Raw genomic sequence first — 17,778 nt, forward strand, 5'->3', positions numbered from 1 at the left:
AATCTTAATTAAAAAAAAAACAACAAAGCACTTGTGATACAGACTTTTCGCAGAGTCTGAAATTTGGAATGAGTATCAGCTGATAACTAGATTTTTATTTGAAGCTGTGATGAGCACAGGCTTTGTTCTTGTATGTATTTGTTCAAAGTCATGAGTTATCAGGATGTAGCAGAGTTATCTTGATGGGAGGAACTGGACTCTTGTACAAAATGGTGTCATGGAGTAATGTCAGGGGTTACTGGTGTGGTGAGGAGCAAGCTGCAGTTTTCCCAGCATGGTGAATTGTCTTTGGATCCTCTTGTGACTAGAATTGTAGGTCTGTATGTCAGAGCTCTGGGATGTGTAGGCCTTCCTGCAGCACTGGTTCTGGAGAAACCTTCTGGTTCCTGCGCCACTGTGTCCAGCCTGGCTGTTCAGTTCTCTGTCCTGCCCTCCTAATGAGCAGGGCCACTGCTTCTTACTGGGAAGGACTCAGACTCCAGGCCTCACATCAGTAGTACAGACAATTACATTGCTGTAATGACTCGGAAAGGGATCTAATGCTGCTGTTATTCATGTCTTCTGATCATTGCTTCTCCAGGTTGACTTCTGTGTCCTTTGCACAGGGCTCTGTACAGTTTGCTTTCATGTCTCTGCTTGCAGTGCCTTCCTAACTTGTTTGGGTGAGTGGGTGAGTATCAGACTGTACAGCTGCTGCAGGAAACGTGAGGAGGTGGTAAGCAGCAAGCACAGGTTGAGAGGTTACTGAGAATGAAGCTGTGACTAGTAACTTGGTCTACTGTGAGTCGATGGGATTTTGACTAATTCTTTTTTGTCCTCATTAGAAAGCAAGAAAACCAGCAGCAGCTAGAGAGCTAAGCTGAAGGTGGGATAAACAGTTGATGTAAGAACATACACAAGTTGAAATAATAAAATGAGAAGAAAAAAGTGTTTAGAATTTGGAGTATATTTTTGGTTAAAGGAGAATAACTAACATGGAAATATGGAAGAAACAAAGAAATAAGGGATAGTTCTGTGGGAAGATTTATGCTGAACAGCATAGGAAAGGATGGAGGAAGCCAGATCAATCAGCGGTGTGATGCTAATTGTCTTGCAGACTTTTTTTTTTTTAAATTTGATATCTGCTTATGCTCTTTGAACTTTGCATTACTTGACAAGACAAAAGAAAGAGTAGTGCTCTCCATGAAGTGGTGAATCTTAATCTGATAGTAGGTGGAGAAGGAGTTACCAAACATAAGGGGAAAGAGATTTGCTTTTTTCTGCTTTTGCCTGTTATTATTGCTGCTGAAGGATGGATGTTTCTTCAAATGCTTAACTTCTGGGAGCTGTGGTTTCAGTGAATATGCAGGTTGCTGTTACTTTAAATTCTTGCATTTTTATGTTCCATTGAATGTTGGGCAGATTACCTGTATTACTTAAACATCTGTCCAACAGAAATGTGGGACTTGTAGTTCTTTTGATGTAGGAGAAAAAATATGAGTATAGAACATATGGTTGAAGAGCCAAATAGTTTTTTGGTGGTTTTTTTTCATTTGAAAAGTTCTCATTTTCCCTAGGGATAGTAGGAACCACATGGTGAAGAAGCATCATCTTTGTTTAGTGAGCAAGTATTTTTTTCCCAAACTCTTAGACCATAAGCAGGCTTATTTGCATGTATATATTTCCTCTCTCTCAATGCTATCTTCAGTTTCTTCTTGTGCATGTGTCCTTGATAACCTGTTCCTTCACTCTTTTTTAAATTTTTTTTTTGCAGCATATTTTGATATTTCTCTCTCTCCTTTGAAGCAATATCCTGTAAAAGGCCATGTCTTCTTCCCCATAATTGACATTACTGTTCACTTTTGAGCATGCTTTGGTTCGTGTGGTGATTTGCGTTGAAGTTTAGAGGCCAGGGATGTTTCTTCTGTATCCAAACATAAGCATGATGGGTTCTTGTTCATGAAGTATAACATTCCCACCTCTAACTTCAGGCAAGTTTTAACCCAGTCTGTAATCGTGGTGTTGCATTTCAGTTTTGCCCGCTGCCTCCCAAAATACTGATGTTCAATATAATTCTAATAAACAAGTTGCATACTTTGTAAACTTTACTATATTTGTGACAATTTTTTCATGCTATCCATTCCAAAGTGATTTATTCCTTCTGACTTTCTGGGAAAGTTTATTTACAAGATACTCTTGACATGAGTCTGCTGTCTCTGAAATTTGTTGGTCAGAAGAGACCTGGCATAGTTTTGTTTTTTTCCTGGAAACCTTTCTTACCATGTAGACATTGTACTTCAGCAGCAGCTTTTTATGTTCTTTCATGGAGATACTCTATTTGACTGAGGTTTTTTGCTAACATTGCAGTTTAGTCTCAGAATATAAAGTATATTTATTATACCTACATGTTATTCATGCCTGCTACCTTCTGTTTATTCCCCTGTGACATTTCAGTTTTAAAAGCCCTGTTTTTTCTCTGGATCCAGTACTATAATGCAGTATTTGGAGGGAAAGCAATCTTTGAAAGTTACTTTATTTCATTGGTAAATTTCAGTAGTGCGTACAAATGAGAAGCTTTTTCTTCCTTTGAGACTAAAAGGTTTCCCAAAATTGCGCTTTCTGTTCTGGAAAATGCTTCATACTACACCAAATGAAGCCGTCCTATTTGCTTTCATGGAAATGAAACTATCATTACTTCCTAGAGTAGATTTGTTTCTTTAAGCAGCAGCTTTATTGCTCATTTCATTTTAGGTCATGGACATTCTTAGTTTTATCATCAGGCCTGCATTGACTGGGAAGTTGGGAATCTGCTGAGAGAATAGCTACCACTTTCTTGTAATCTGTGGGATTCCCAACCTTAATTTTCCTTATGAAGTTACTTAAGGAAAAAACAAATCAAGACAAAAAACTTGTACTCGTTTGGGGTCATTTTCATGTTGGTAGCTCAACAGTTCACAAACAGTTCACTTTTGAAAAAGTGAAAGTTACCATCTTGTGATCAAATAGAATAGCAAGACATGATATGTAGGACCTCTTCCTCTGTATCCTGAAATGTGTTTGATAAAACATAGTCCACTTTTAGGAAGTCATGTCTTTATACTTTTGGATACATTTGTGGTGTCTGGTATTGTGTGAAGCCTCAGGGACCCTCGGCCACACCAGGGTAGCTTCTCAGGGTTTCCTCCATGCTCTCTCTCACTCCAGTGCTCTGTGTTTCTAACCAAATATTAAACTGTGATAGCGAATGGAGGAGCTTTGATCTAGATGGTAACAAAGGACATGGACTCTGCTCTTGGAGCACTGGGCAAGCATAACTGGGGTTTTGTGACCTTTGTTAAGCTGAAGGTCTGTGATTGCCAAAGGAGAAAGAGACCAGGCATCAAACTTAGAGCGATGTTGCTGGAGCTGTAGTGAAACGTATCTGCTCGCTGACTGCTAAGTGCTGTAGACCACCAGTGGATGCTTTCAGAGGCATGGCTGCTTTCATAAAGGTTTCATAAAGGTTCATAAGTGTGCCTGTTCCGCATAGAAGTCTTTAATTTGCTTTTTCACCTTCTTGAGAGTGGTGAGGAAGTCAAGGCCAAGAGTTCTGTAGTAGTTTAAAAGTTGCAGTGACATACAAAGATTGGTTAAAAGTTGTGATGGGCCTTCCTAATCCATTTTCCCAGGGTTTTGATCATTTATCTGTTAAATAATTCTGTGCCAGACCAATATATCATTGTAGGATCTGAAAATGTTTTCTGATTTCTTATTCCCTAACTCCAAAACTCTTTCAAATTATTTCAGAGCAAAGCGCCTTTTTGGAATAAGGTTGGTGGAAAATGCATCTGTTCCTGATTTGAGTCCTCAAATGCATCTTTCTAAGCTAACAATTTTTTGATTTGTGAGTCCTGTCCTGCTTTGAATAGCTGAATGAATAGCTGTCTCCATAATTGCTTTTGTAATGTTTGGCAGTGGCATGTACACCTTGTCTGGTACAAAATGGATGCCCAGAAGCTATTTTCCCTGCATCTCTAACACCAGGACTGTGCACACTTTCTTGGTCATTGCTACAAGATTATTAATGGCAGTATCATGTTACAAGGTCTTGCAGGTAGATCCAGTTCTTCAGACTAAGTTCCTCCCATCTTAGGTCTTTGCACAGTCCCTCATATGTTGTCTCTGAACTAGGTTCAGACTTGAGAAGTGATACCAGTTTTCATTTTGCACTTCAGCTTTTTATCATTACAACCCTAAACATGAGTAACCTGTACCCCATTTCCACATGTGTCACTGATATTTTTATACAGTCTTCAGTGAAATTCTCCCAGCAGTTTTACTCCTTGAGGGAGTGACATGGGGGAATGACACAGGAACAAAACAAAGTGAAGGCATTGTATTGCTAGCTCATCAAGTGATCACTAGAAACAAGGCTTCCTAATTACTTCACTGGTTTTAGAGGAAAACAGTGTTATTTTGTATAAGTATGTTGCTTCGACTGATGTGTCTGCAGTGTAAATTTTTGAGCTTTGTTCATTTTTACAAGTAATGCCTAACAGTTTTTATTTACAAATTCAGAGCCAGTGTGAAAGGGACTTGTATACGACTTTGACAGAGAATTGTGCTGGAAAGTACAATGAAGAAATGTTTCATTTTTATGTGCTACTGGCTGCTGCTGCTTTTCTTACACAGAATTGGTCAAGATTTGTGACTGATGTCACAACAGCTTGCAAAGTCTTTGGCCTGTGTTTATTGTTTTCCCTGAGAAAATCTGGCATCCATTGTTTGTTGTTTGTCCAGATTAATCTTTGATGAGATCTGGGCATCGTGTGTCATGTCATAGCTCATCTCTCACATCATGAAATCCCCACTTCCCTTGTTGCTCTTTGCAGTTTTCTTACCAGGTCGCTCTGTCCCTTTCTAGTTCCTAGCTATGAGCATGTAGGTTCCAGTCTGCAGATCAAAGAGCTTACGTCAGGTCTGGATGATTCTCCTGTGGGAATGATGTAGAAATTATCAGAGCCTTAGCGCAGAAGGCAGCTGAAGGAATCTTGCTATTTTTCCAGTTATTCTTTTACATTCTAGTGTTGAATTCAGTCACATAAAATCACCTATTAGGGCAGGGTTTCTTTTTTATCTAACCTGGTGCAGCTAATCAATAGAATACATCTACTTTAGTTTCCTATATTTTGGGGGGACTGGTCTTGTTTAGATTCCTTTTCTCTGACCTAAATACTTAGTTATTGTCATAGACTGTGTTCATGAAACTCTGCATTTACTATGGTACTAGAAAACTTCTTTGAGGTCCTTATTGTATCTCCTGCTTTATTTTTTTCTGCTGTTTTAGGGCCATAATTATTGTAAACTGTTGATTTGTGGAAAACTCTGGAGAAAACTTGGTCCATCTTTCTGTTGAGATCAAAATTACGTTTTGTCCAGCTGAGTCTTAAAAACCTCCAAGAAACGTTCCGCTGCCTTGCTAGTGATCATCCATTGTCTTGTTAGCAACTAGTTTTTTATGATGCCTTGGAGTGTCAAGACACAACTTGTGGCTGTTGCCTCTTGTTTTACCATCTTCCATTGCAAAGAAAGGTTTGGCTATGCTGCTTTTGCAGGTCTTCTTCAAATGGCTCTAGGCTGCTATTTGATTGCAGCATGGGAGACTGAAAAGCACAGTTCATAAAGCTTTTCCTCTAGCCTATTTATTTACTTGACCCTCCCAAGTTTCCTTGTGTTCTTGATGTGGGGGGCTTGAACAGAGCTGGGCTGGGCGCAGTGTTGGAGGTATGTTTCTGATGAAAATCCTGAGTTTTGTCGGTGCCAGTATTGACCCAAGATTACTTGACAGCTGGCAGACAGTAGTTGATTATCTTTTAAGCTTGTTCAGTTACTTTTCAAACTATGCAAGTCAGTTTATTCAGCCTACATTTCCTTGGCCTAGAAAAGAGAATGCAGTGGGAGACAGTGCCAAATTCTTAATAAGGCAGTGTACATACATTTACATATTTTCTTTTATTCTTGTGGCCAGGTATTTTATAATTAAGGGCAGTTGCATTGCTTAGCATCGTTTGCTTGTGGCAGGCTGGTCTCTTATTCTAATTAACATCTCTTCCTTTATGTGATCAGAGGAACTTACACAATACATGCTCCTGTGATTTTTTCCTGTGGAGTCAGCTGAGCCAGATCTGCCTATAGTGCCTTGGGTGCTCTTTCTTGCCTTTTCTGCTGGAAAAAGGCCATGATTTTAAATACCTTTTCATTCTTAACCATCAAGACCTCCACTGATCTGCAGTGGTTTTTGATAAACAGCATTCTTAAAATTGACACTTTACGGTGTATCTAGTCCAGTCTCATGAATTTAGACGCATCCAACTTTGTAGGTTATCCCTAAGATGTAGTCCAGGGCCTTTCTCAAAAAGGTCAATGCAGGTCAGGTTGCTGAAAGCATTGTCCAGTTGGAGACTGTCCTGCCTTTCAGGGCAACTTGCATTATCTGATAGTCCTAACTGTGCATGTAGAGGAAACTTTTGTTACTGGAATTTCCTTCACTGCAGCTTTTGACTATTTTTCCTTGTCCTTTGGACATACATCACATGCTCCAGCATCCATATCATCTAATTGGCTTTCTCTAGTACATTGATGTCTTGCTTGTCTGAGGAGTCCAAAACTAGACACAGTTCTCCAGATGCAGTCCTTCCAAAGCCAAGCAGGAGGAGATAAAACATTCCAAGATTGCAGGCTATTCCTTGTGCAGCCTTGTATACACTCGAGCTTGATGGTTACAGGTGCTCATTACTGGCTCATCTTCAGCTTTCTAATAATTTGTGTCTTTTTTGGAAAGCCACCTCCTAGCTTTTGATCCCCCAGGCTGTGTTGCTGCATTGGGTTGCTGAACTCTTGGTGCAGGACTTTCTGTTTGCCCTTGGCTTTCATGTAGTTCCCACCTTTCCAGCCTGTCAGGGTCCATTTGGATAGCAACCTTGCCCTCCAGTGTTTCAGTTGGTTTGTCTTCCTCCCCCTGACATTTTGCAGGACCCTTCTGAGAGTGGCTCCTGTCCTGTGTGCAGGTGTTCAGTGGACACATTGGACATTATTGCCCAATACTCATTCTTGAAAGACATCATTGGTACATTAATGCTTGTTTCATGTTCTTGGGTACAACTTCAAGTGTTTTTTTTTTTTTTTTTTTTTTTGTAATAACTTTCTGTGAACTGAGATGAGGTTGACTGGCCTAGAGCTCCCTGGACACTCTAACCATGGTGGTTGCCTTTTTTTGCAGTTTCCAGACATGTTTTCCAATCATAGAATTGTTAAGGTTGAAAAAGAGCTCTAAGATCATCGAGTCTGACTGTTAACCCAGCACTTCAATGTTCATCACTAAACCATGTCCCCAAGGGCCACATCTACACATTTTTTAACACTTCCAGGAATTCCACCACTCTCCTGAGTAGCTTTTTCCAAAGTCATTGCAACTCACCAGAAAGGATAGAGAGTGGCCTCACAGAGGCCTTGGCCATGGACACCTTGGAGGGGTGTCTCTTATGATTTTGTGGAACCTTTTATGTCAAATCTGCTGCAGTGGTCCTTTCTCCTTTATTTTGGTTTCACCATTGCTTTATGCTGTTACCTTTGCCCTTGTGGTTATCATTGCATCTTTCACTACAGCATCTTGCTTCAGAATAGGTACACCAACCTGTTTGTCCTGTCTTGTGATTGAATGGTTTATATGCCAGATAGGCATTTACTTACTCTGATTACATTACATGGTGCTAGTCTCAGTTTGGGATAACTCTTTTATTGAACACTCTTTAAGTGTCGATCAAATTTTGTTATTTCTAAGTTATCTTTGAAATAAAATGTCAAGTCCAAGTAATAGTGTAGAATGGAGCAGTTAAAATATGTTACCATAATTAGCCCGATGCTTGCAAAGTTCACATAGCTTTACTATCAGCATTTTACTTTGGAGTCAGTTGAACCAAAGATGAAAAGAATTGGTCCTATGGCAGAGGTAATTGGCCCTTTGTAGATAACTCTGTTTCCAAGTATTCCTGTCTGAAAAAATGGCTGCAGGTGGCTTCTGGATCAGTAGGAGACGCCTAAATACATGTGTTGGTTTGCAGGTGCACCTGCATGTCTTCACATGTTTTTACTATGGTCTTTGTTAACCAGGAGAGGATTTTTCTAATCTGGAGGTGGCAACCAAGCAACTGATCCCACAATTATTCTCCTAATCAGGTCATGTAGTGGTGCCTAAGGCTTTGTATCTTGTAACAGGAGTTTGTTTTCTGGTAGACACCTACGTTAAGGGTGAGTTAATCTGGAGCTAAAGCCCTGCGAATCGAATATTTCAATATTCTAACAGAAATTTTGACACTAGATTAAGCGCTCTTGACAGAAGCTGAATTTCTTGTAATACTTTTCCTGCATTTGGTTAGAGAATTTATGTGCAGGGGTTGAAGAGAAGGAAGAAAATACCTCTTGGGATGTAATAAGGTCTAATTTCTTAGGTAGATGCATCTTGTTGAGTCTTGTTACCTTTCTCCATGATAACTTGTGAAACTCCCACCAGTCAAGTTTGTCCTTCTGTCTGCTCAACATTCTTGAAGCTGCTGTGGCACAAACTGTGCTCTTTCTGTGGGCTGACAGAGCCAGTAGGAGCCTCATCTCTCGAAACCTCTGCCTGTTAAATCTGTTTGGAAATTGATAGACTGTCTTATGATATTTCTAGGGGAAATGCAGGCAATTTGTGCCAAAAATAGATGCTTGTAATAGAAATACTGTTCTTCAAAGCTTCATTTAGGAAGGAGGAAGGAGATCGAGAGGTATTTTTGGCTATTATTGATTTCATCTTGAAACAGGTCTGAATAGTATTGTGGGAGAATATCCACTATATTTCCCCTGTTTTTCTCTTCCGTCCATTTTTATTACCAAAGGCCGTAAAATTATAGATTAAAACTTAACAATAAATAAAATAAAAAAAATTCCTCAGACACTACATAGAGCTAATACAAAGAAGCCATTTGGGATTGTCTCAGACAGGCAGTTTTTCAAATAAGCATTTCTTCTCTGGTGTGCAGTCTTCCTTTCAGGTACTGCAACACTATGTATTTTTGAAATTAGAAGTTAAGTTAAAGACTGGAGCAAAGCTACAACAACAGGTCTGTATGAACCTGAAAATCCTCCTGTGCCAGTCCAAAATGTATTGCTGAGTTTTCTGTTCTCATTGCTTAACTTCTGACCTTAATGTTGCAAATACTTCTTTCGAATGAAAAGTTGTCAATGGGATTTCCATTCAGATTTGTTTATGTGAAATCAATTCAGAATGAAAATATGCAACAGATTTTATTGTTTGTGATCATGATCAGAAACTTTGTCCAAAACCTACTTTCTTGGGTAAGAACTAGTTACTTTTGCTTCTTGGATTGTAAACACCTCAGAAAAGGAGTGACAGCTTATGTTTACTGTGGTTGTTGATGTAACTGGATTTCTTTGTTGAAACTGTTCTTGGCTTCTTTCAGCTTTAAATAATGAAGAAATACAAGCAGGGATAATGCATTAAAATATACCGCTTAATAGTTTGGAAAATTGACTTTACTTACATTTTAGTCACTACAAGTTAGATAATAACATGGCAAACAATGAAGTAGTAAAGGTGTCTGCATAATCATTAAAAGAACTTTTTGGAGATCCTGGGGTGAAATGGGCAGATGGGAGTACAAGGTTTCATCCAGAGAATTGTGCTGTAATTGGCAGCATTAAAGAGTACTTCTCCCTTCCCTCCAGGAGTGTTTTCTGTTTGTACTGTATTCAGGTTTTTTCATGGTGGTACTTGTTGGTTCAAAATAAAACATTTTCTGTCTTTTCTGCATTGATTGTTCTTTACCTTAAACCTTTCAAAACCCCAGATTAAAATTTGCAAAAGTAAAGAAATATTGTTTATTCAAGTGTACTTTTCTAATGCTGTCAAGTGTCATTACTTAAAATTTCAGTCAGATCTGTTCCTTTTAAGTTGTGTAGCACTGAGAATTTTTCAGTGACTATTAGTGAGGGTAGTGTCTCCCACTTAATAGTGCAGCAAACCTTGTAGATCTTTCAGGCTTTGGTTTACATGCCTGAAATTTCACAAACTGACTAGGAAATAGAATTTGTGTCCTTGTACTCAAAAATGAATGGTCCTTTTTCACTAAGCAAAAATAGTTGAAAGCCTAATGTTATTTTTAACTATGCTTTTGACGGTTAAAGGTCATGGTTATGCTGCAATACCAGTTTTATTACGAGGCACACAGAACTTGCAAAGACATACATGCACTAGTTCTGTTTGGTATTTTTCATTTGTTTGCCTTCAAACAGCTTTCAGATTAATCTTTTCAGTGGACGGTATGAACAAGAAATTTAAAATATTTGCCTTTAAGGTAGAATAGAGCTTACTGTCCAGTTCATCATTGTGTATTTCTGAGACAGAAACTGAAAGATGCTTTCTCTCATATAGTAGCAACATGTATCACCTTCTCCAGCCCCTTCAAACATCAAATACTGAACGGGGCCTCAGATTACTGGATATGACAGCTGTTGGGGGAGTGATGGTTTGGCTGGGTTTTTTTGCAGTTATTCTGGGGGAAGGCATAATGACAAAGAGACAGCTCAAAGTATTGTTCTGTTATAACAGTATCTTATTCTGCTCAACAGCAAACATGGGGTCAGAAGAGCCAGTGCCCTTACATGAAGAATTTATCTACTGTTGTGGAGCTGCTACCCATGTCTTAAAGTGCGGGCCCTGGAAAGACCTCTCAAAAGACGAAAGTAAAAATCTACCCAGGCTCTTGTTCATGATTATTCCTGGTAAGGGTCTTTTTTTTGTGTTTAAGTCTAGAAGTTATAATATATACGTTGATTGAAAGGGGTATGTCCAGTTCATTTTCAGCAATTCTCACTATCTAAGTGGTAAATTCTGGCTCGTGCACATGGCCAATAACTCAATAACACTACAGTGGTGAAATTTCTTTGTTACATTCGATTGCTATTGCTACCTTTATTTTTAACAGTGCCAGAAGGCAGCACTTAGAAATTAGGATGTCTTACTCATTTCCTTCGTGGTGGTGGTTTAGTGAGAGTATTGTGGGCTTTTGTTTGTTTTCATTGCTCTGCTTCTATTTATCTCTTGCACCTTGAAGTGTTACTGCAATGTCAGCTGTGTGCCAACTGACAGATGAAAGTTACAGTATTTAAGGAAAAATTCTAGATCCAGTTGTTTTTTAAGTTGGTTTATTTTACGAGTAAAAGTTTTTTAACTTAGATTTTTACACATGAATTTTTATGCTGACCCTCTTGAACTCAGTGAGAATTGTACAGTTCCTAATTATATTTAAATGTGACTGTCTTAAAATGAGAGCTCTAAACTTGCCTTTGGCATATGTTAAAATTAATGGAGAAGTCCTGATTTAGTTGAAGTCTACCAATGAACTGTAGGAATTCTGTCTTTAGCAAAAGTAGAGCTTGAACCCACTCAAGCTGTGACTCTTTGACCACCTTACAGTTTGCAGATTTCTAATGCTTTCTATTGTTTATTTGTATGTACTGGATACTGTTATTATTTCTCCCAGAATGAGTGGTACAAATAATGACTTTTCTGAGTATCCACAACTTTACACTGTTAGTGTACCTAGTGGCTACTTATGGGACTGTGTGTGGCTTGGTCTTTAGTGGTGAAAGAGAACACAGGTCCAATTTTTTCAGGGTTTTTTTTCAATGTTTTGGAAGGTCCATGGAATATTTTATGTTAATTTCCTTGGGCACAATGGTTTTATGCCTTTGCCTCCAGGAGCTGAATAGTAACTTCTTAAGACAGTGAAGTTTAAATTCTTTTCTTAACTGAAAAGAAGCCATCTATGAGTACATCTTCCTGTTTTGTAGGGAATAACCTTTTAAACCAAATACACTATGCAGTATCTCTTCAGTACCTCTCTGGAGATACAAGCCTGATTTCATGCTTTTCAATTTTTGATTTCTCTCAATTGTGGAAGGTTTAATTGAACAGCTAAGTTTAGAGTTCCTTTTCCCCACAAATTCTGCAGCTTTCACCTGTCTTCAGACTGATACCTTCTGTTTGGGGTGATAGTAGGGGCTGTAACAAAGATAAATCTGTAAAGCTAGATTATATCAGTAGAAAGATATGTAGGAGAGGAGTACAAAAGTCAAACATTAGCATCCTAGGCATGGTACCTCTGCAAGGCATGTAAGTTATTCTGTTCAAAATGTACCAAGTCACATACATTGCATGGTCTCCATAGTCATCATAGGAAACTTTTAATGCAAGAAAATGTAGTGGCATGGCTACATGGAGCTGATTTCCTGCAGAACAGTTCTGTGAAGATTCCTTAATAACATCTTAAGATAGATGTTCAGAAAAAGACATCAGTGAAATATTCAGTCATGGTGTACAGGCTTTTGCAAGCAGCTGATTTATGGTTTTGCTCTTATTTCAGAATTACGTTGGTAATAAGCTGGAAGTTCTCTCACTGTGAAAACAATTTAAAACCTCAGCAACCACTATAATACTCTCTTCACTTTAGGTGACCAAATTCAGTAGTGAATAAAGTTACCCAAGCTTCTTGCTGTGGCTGGCAGGGAGCTTAGTGGGACCTGGCCTAACAAAGCGCATTTTTACTTCTCATAAAACAAATGATGGGTTTTTTTGCTACTGTTGCATGCCTCATTTTTAGCCTTCAAGGGAAGGCTTATCTGACAGTGCAAAAACACAGCCTTAGGAGAGATCTGGACATTTGGTCAACCTGTTCATGTACCTAAAAATCAGGATTACATAGCATTCCCCTTGTGCTTTTGTAACTTCCTGAGTATGAAGTGTGGACCCTTCTGGAGTCCAGCAATTTTCACACTTGAAAGGCATGTGTCCATAGTTGAGATTCTTTATTGAGTGAGGGAAAGAGGGGCAAAAGGACAGCTTGGTACACAGATCAAGGAAAGCAATATTCAGACAAGAGCAGCTCTGACTTTTAAAAAAGAGAGCATGCACAGGCAAGCGTTGAGTGATCTGAACGGAAGGTGGTTGGTCCTGCTGCATTTGTTCCTCTGTTCTGTGTATTAAACTGCTCTGGTACATACTTTTCCAGTCCTAATGAAATTCAGGCATATGATTTTGTTAGCGTGTGGTCAGACCAAACAGACTTATGGGTGCGTATTGAGAAAGGTGACAAAATTCTCAGCTTCTGCTGGAATTGAATTGTTGCAGGAGATTTGAGAATAAATCCTGTATATTTATTTTTGTTTTGTGTTTTAATCAGGTTACTTCAGAACAGAGACAATTCCTCTCAGGTCCAACTTAGCTTTCTCCCTCTCCCCACTTTCTTAAAAAAATACCTCCAAAACATTCTTCTACTTTGAAATCAATGACTGAAAATGAAACAGGATTCTGCCTCTTGAGAACGGATAGCTCACTGTGCTTGAAGCAGTTGAAAAACAGAACATGCAGCAGGGTTTAATCTCATTTAACTGCAACAAGCTAATGTTTTTTTTGTTAGTGGCAGTGTGAGTGAACTTACAATTTTAATAACACTTTGCTGTATTAATTGAAATGTTTAATACACACTTTGTTTCATAGCATTTCTTCTTGTATCCACAAAACCTCTGAATAGGAGTAATAATGTCTTTACTAAAGTAATTACTGTGTAGAAGGTCCAATTTTTCCTCAGTCCAGAATATATGCATATACTTGTTTGACTTTCTGAAGAGAAATTCTTTTCTGTTAAAATCGATGAGATTTACTCATGAGAGTAAATTAAGTGTGTACAGATGAAGGATCAGGTACATGGTTTTCTGGATATGTAGGTGTCACGGAAAGGACAGGAATTACTGTTTTTCCTCTTGTGTCCTAAAGGACTGTTTTCACTTTTACAGTGTTTGTTTAGTGTAAAATTAGCAGTGAAATACAAAATCTGCTACAGCGATACTTAGCATGTCTTGTGTTCATTGAAAACCATAATCCACAGAGTGTAATGGAATTTTTTTTCTGTTTGAATAGTACCTATTTGTGCCTGTGTATTTATGAAACATTTAGTCTTGTAAAGAAATAATCTACAAATTTTAAAACCACTGTACTGTTTAGCTCGTGACATTTTGCATTTCATCGAAGTTCTTCTTGCATTTCATTGCAGGGGTACATTGGGATACCTTTGTTTCAGGCTTCCTAATTTGTGTTACCATTGCTGTAAACAAGGCAATTTTGCAATTTGCAATCTTATACTTGGGAAGCATATATAATGTAAATAATTTTTTTTTTGGTGGTAAATCATGTTACACAGGTTTCATTCATTAATATACAGAAATAATTTCAGAATCTGGTTCTCTGGCCTGCATTCAGAGTACTCCCTATGCTTTGCCAAGTTTCTTGATCTGCCTGTTTGCAGTTGAGTCACTGCTGGGGTTTTGGATCATGTTACTGTTTTACCAACTCATGCTGTCACTTGGTGATGTTTAAGGGCTATGAGGACTTAAACATACACTTTTTTCAAGTATAAAGATATTTCTTCTGAACTAATTCTCTGAGTCAAGAATTGCTTATGCACAACAGAAATTGTGTATTTGGATTCTCATCTCCTAGGACTAGTTACATGTACTTACATCAACAATGCTGCTTCACTTGAATACTGCTGAACTATTTTTCAGCAGTGAAAACAGTGCAAACAATTTGTCTGGATTATGGCAAGTCTTTAGTATACTCTCTCTTGAGGTGAGAGTTCCTGTTAGTTTTAAAATCTTTAAATTGCCATTTTTAACTGTAACATAGGGACTCTAAAAAGCTTTCTGTACTTTTTCTGGCTTTGTCTTCACCTGCTGTTTTACTTAACAGTCATCACCCTCAACACTTGCATAAGGAAAGTTATAATAAGAACCACTATGTTATTGTACTTCTCAATAAAGCTAATTGTATAGTCCTGAAGCTTAGTTTCTTTGTATTTTGTTTCTTTTGCTCCCACCAAACCAGTTTATTGAAAGTTATTAATTTTTCACTCTGCTCAGCAGTTACTGGAATGAATTGTTCTTCAGGAGGGTCTACTGTCACCACCGAGACCAAGGGGTAAAAGCATCTATTTCCTCATTCAGCAAACTGTGTAAAGCATGTTTAATTCTCCTCAATTTGGTTTTAGAATGGGCATTGATTTTTACAAAATTTATGTGACTGAATGCCCTTGTTGGTACAAAATCTTCCTGTTATAACCTGGTCTGCAACAACTGAAGTAGATGTAGTAAGGACTCTCAGTATAAGCAGATGAGCTTGCAGTGTGTAGCTTTTGGCAGCCTTAGCCAGGATATAATCTGGAATCCTGTGTGGAATCCTGGCACCTCATGTGGATGGGTCAGACTGTTTATGTGAAGCAAAATCTGATTTTGGAGTCAAGACCATGAAGTTACTTGGGGAAGGTACTTATCTTCTCAGACACTACTTTCCGAGTCAACAGCCAGGGTCTCCTCCCCCAGCACATAGCAGTGTTCACAATTTGCCTTTGAAATGCAGCTGGAGGAAATGGAATGTTGCTGGCAACAGACAGACATATTAAGAGGAAAATAGATTTCTTACCTCCTGGGCAAGGGGTGTTCTGGGTCATGTATATTTTGTGCCTAAAGACACTGACTGAGCTCCAGCAGCAATTCTGTGAACAAAGTTGAGAACCCGTTCCATCTGAATGCATTAGGCATTTTTTTCCTCTTTCTAGTTTTGTGGTTGGTTGTTCTTATTTGAAAGAATAGTACCAGAACATCATCCAGGAAAAAAAGTCTGTCCTCATGTGTTCTCTGCAGTTTGTCACTACCAGCAGGATTATGAGAGCTCTTATGAAGTTTGGTTTGGTTTTTTTGTTTGTTTGTTTGTTTACTTTTTCTTGGTGGTTTGTTGGGGGTTTTTTTTTGGGGGGGGGAGGTGAGGGGGTGGTAAAACTGAGTCCATGACATGACACCTGGTTCAGAAAGGGACTCTAAGGCCCAATTTCATCCAGCCTGATTAAACAGCTAATTTAGGTGTCGAAGGAAGGAGCATAAATTTCTGGGTAGTTTGTAGAACCAGAGGGTAGGGATGGCTCTGCCATGAGCATTTCTGCATACTGAGGGGTTAGGTGGCTGCACTGAGATGTGAATCTCCAGCTGTGAAGGTAATCAAAACTTGACTGTGTGTGCAGCCTGCTCTCACTCTGCATGAACAGGGAGGAGCTGGACTCAGATCTTGGATGATCCCTTCCAAATTCAGTGATCCTGCAAATGTGACCCCTGAACCGGCCATCCAGGCTCCTTGACCATGTGTGGATTCTGGTCTTGGTTGATATTGGGATACTTTCAAAAGGTAGTAAAGTCTATGGATAATCTTAGATAAATACTAGATAAGAATTAGTTATCCTTTCAAAAGCTGTATTTTGCTTCACAGCTGTACTGAACAGTGAAAACCTTTAACAATGAAAGTGTGTTTGTTAAGTGTTGGAAACCAAATACAATTAAAAATTGGTAAGGAATGAAGTATGCTACTTAAATACAGTATAAGCACAGGATGCCAGAAGAGGGAGCTGTTCTAAAGATTAGAAAAAAAAAAATAGTGTGTTTTGGCAAAGTTATTGCTATAATAGCCAGATATACCATACTACAGGCTTCAGGCTCTCCTCTGAATGCACAGGTAAGCATTGACTGATTCTCTACTGTATGCTTATCAGAAAAAAAATTAAAATTAGTAGTTTTATGAGACAGTGTTACAGTGATTAAGCAGTTATGTTAGTTGTTGAGGGTCATGCAAATGCCTTTTATTTGCATTAGGAGGAGTGAGGTAAAGACAGGTTAAATTAGAGCAGAGAATATAGGATTGTGAGTGCTGGGGCTTCTGTTCCCACATTTCCATTGGGTTCCTTCTCAGTATATGGCCAATCATCCTCACAAATTGTGTCCCAAAGCACCAAAAAAATCTTCATTCACATTTACAGGATTTGTAATTACACACTAACCTAAGCTTCTAAGCTAGCATTCACAGCTCACACCAAGTAAATAAATTAACATAGAAGCACAGCTGCATAGAGTGAGACAACAAATACTTCCTCTCTGGAATGTTTAAATCACTGACCAGCTCCATGAGCAGCTCCACTCTTACTCACTGTGAAAAATTCTTGTGCCAGGGCAGGTATCACCTCCAATGTACAGCAATAAATAGCCAAAGGACATTAAGGAAAATAACTCATGACATAAAAGTACTTCAGGTCTTTTTTAAAGGAATCATTCATTTAACTATGGATTTTGGGGGTTGAATTAAGTAATGCTTCTACATGCAATGAGAATTTTTAGGTGAAATTGTGAAAGTGTAACTACACTAGTACTTATGTTGAAAAAAGCTCCAGAGGTCCCCTGTTCATACAATAACACTTTCTTAATCCTGTATCACATATTTCTGGTGACCTAAAGCTGAGGTTGTTTCTTATGTGGATGTTTTCCATGATATTAACATTGTACTTTATGTGTTTATCTTCACCTACCCCTGCTAGGGTAAGGTGCAAGTTTTCATGAGTCCTATTGCCTTTCCTCATTTTGATCGTACCATCCCAAAGAGAGTAGTGCTTCTGTTGTCCATCCTCAGCTGAAACAATGGAGCAGAGAAAAAGGAAATTTTAGGTGTTCAAAAGTGAAGATGTTGCTATTCTACACATCTGGTCCAGGGAATTAACTAAAAAATCTTGTTTGATTGGAGTCTTGGCTCTCTTGACAAAGCCTGTGGGGGGTTATGGAGCTCAGAATGGCAGCTGGGGCAGCTGGCACACTTGAGTCACATGTGGCTGATCA

The 17,778-nt window shown here is 38.6% G+C and overlaps 1 protein-coding gene across 1 annotated transcript in view; it reads left to right on the forward strand.

Moving 5' to 3' along the window:
- Positions 1-10,648: 10,648 nt before the first annotated feature.
- LDAH (lipid droplet associated hydrolase) overlaps positions 10,649-17,778 on the forward strand; it is a 98,845-nt gene continuing 91,715 nt past the window's right edge. The window contains exon 1 of the mRNA XM_005420273.1: positions 10,649-10,797. Within this exon, the coding sequence (XP_005420330.1) occupies positions 10,650-10,797 (148 nt within the window). The 5' untranslated portion in view covers position 10,649. The remainder of the gene's footprint in view (positions 10,798-17,778) is intronic.

This window comes from Geospiza fortis, unplaced genomic scaffold, assembly GCF_000277835.1.
Source record: "Geospiza fortis unplaced genomic scaffold, GeoFor_1.0 scaffold81, whole genome shotgun sequence".
Classification (NCBI taxonomy): domain Eukaryota; kingdom Metazoa; phylum Chordata; class Aves; order Passeriformes; family Thraupidae; genus Geospiza; species Geospiza fortis.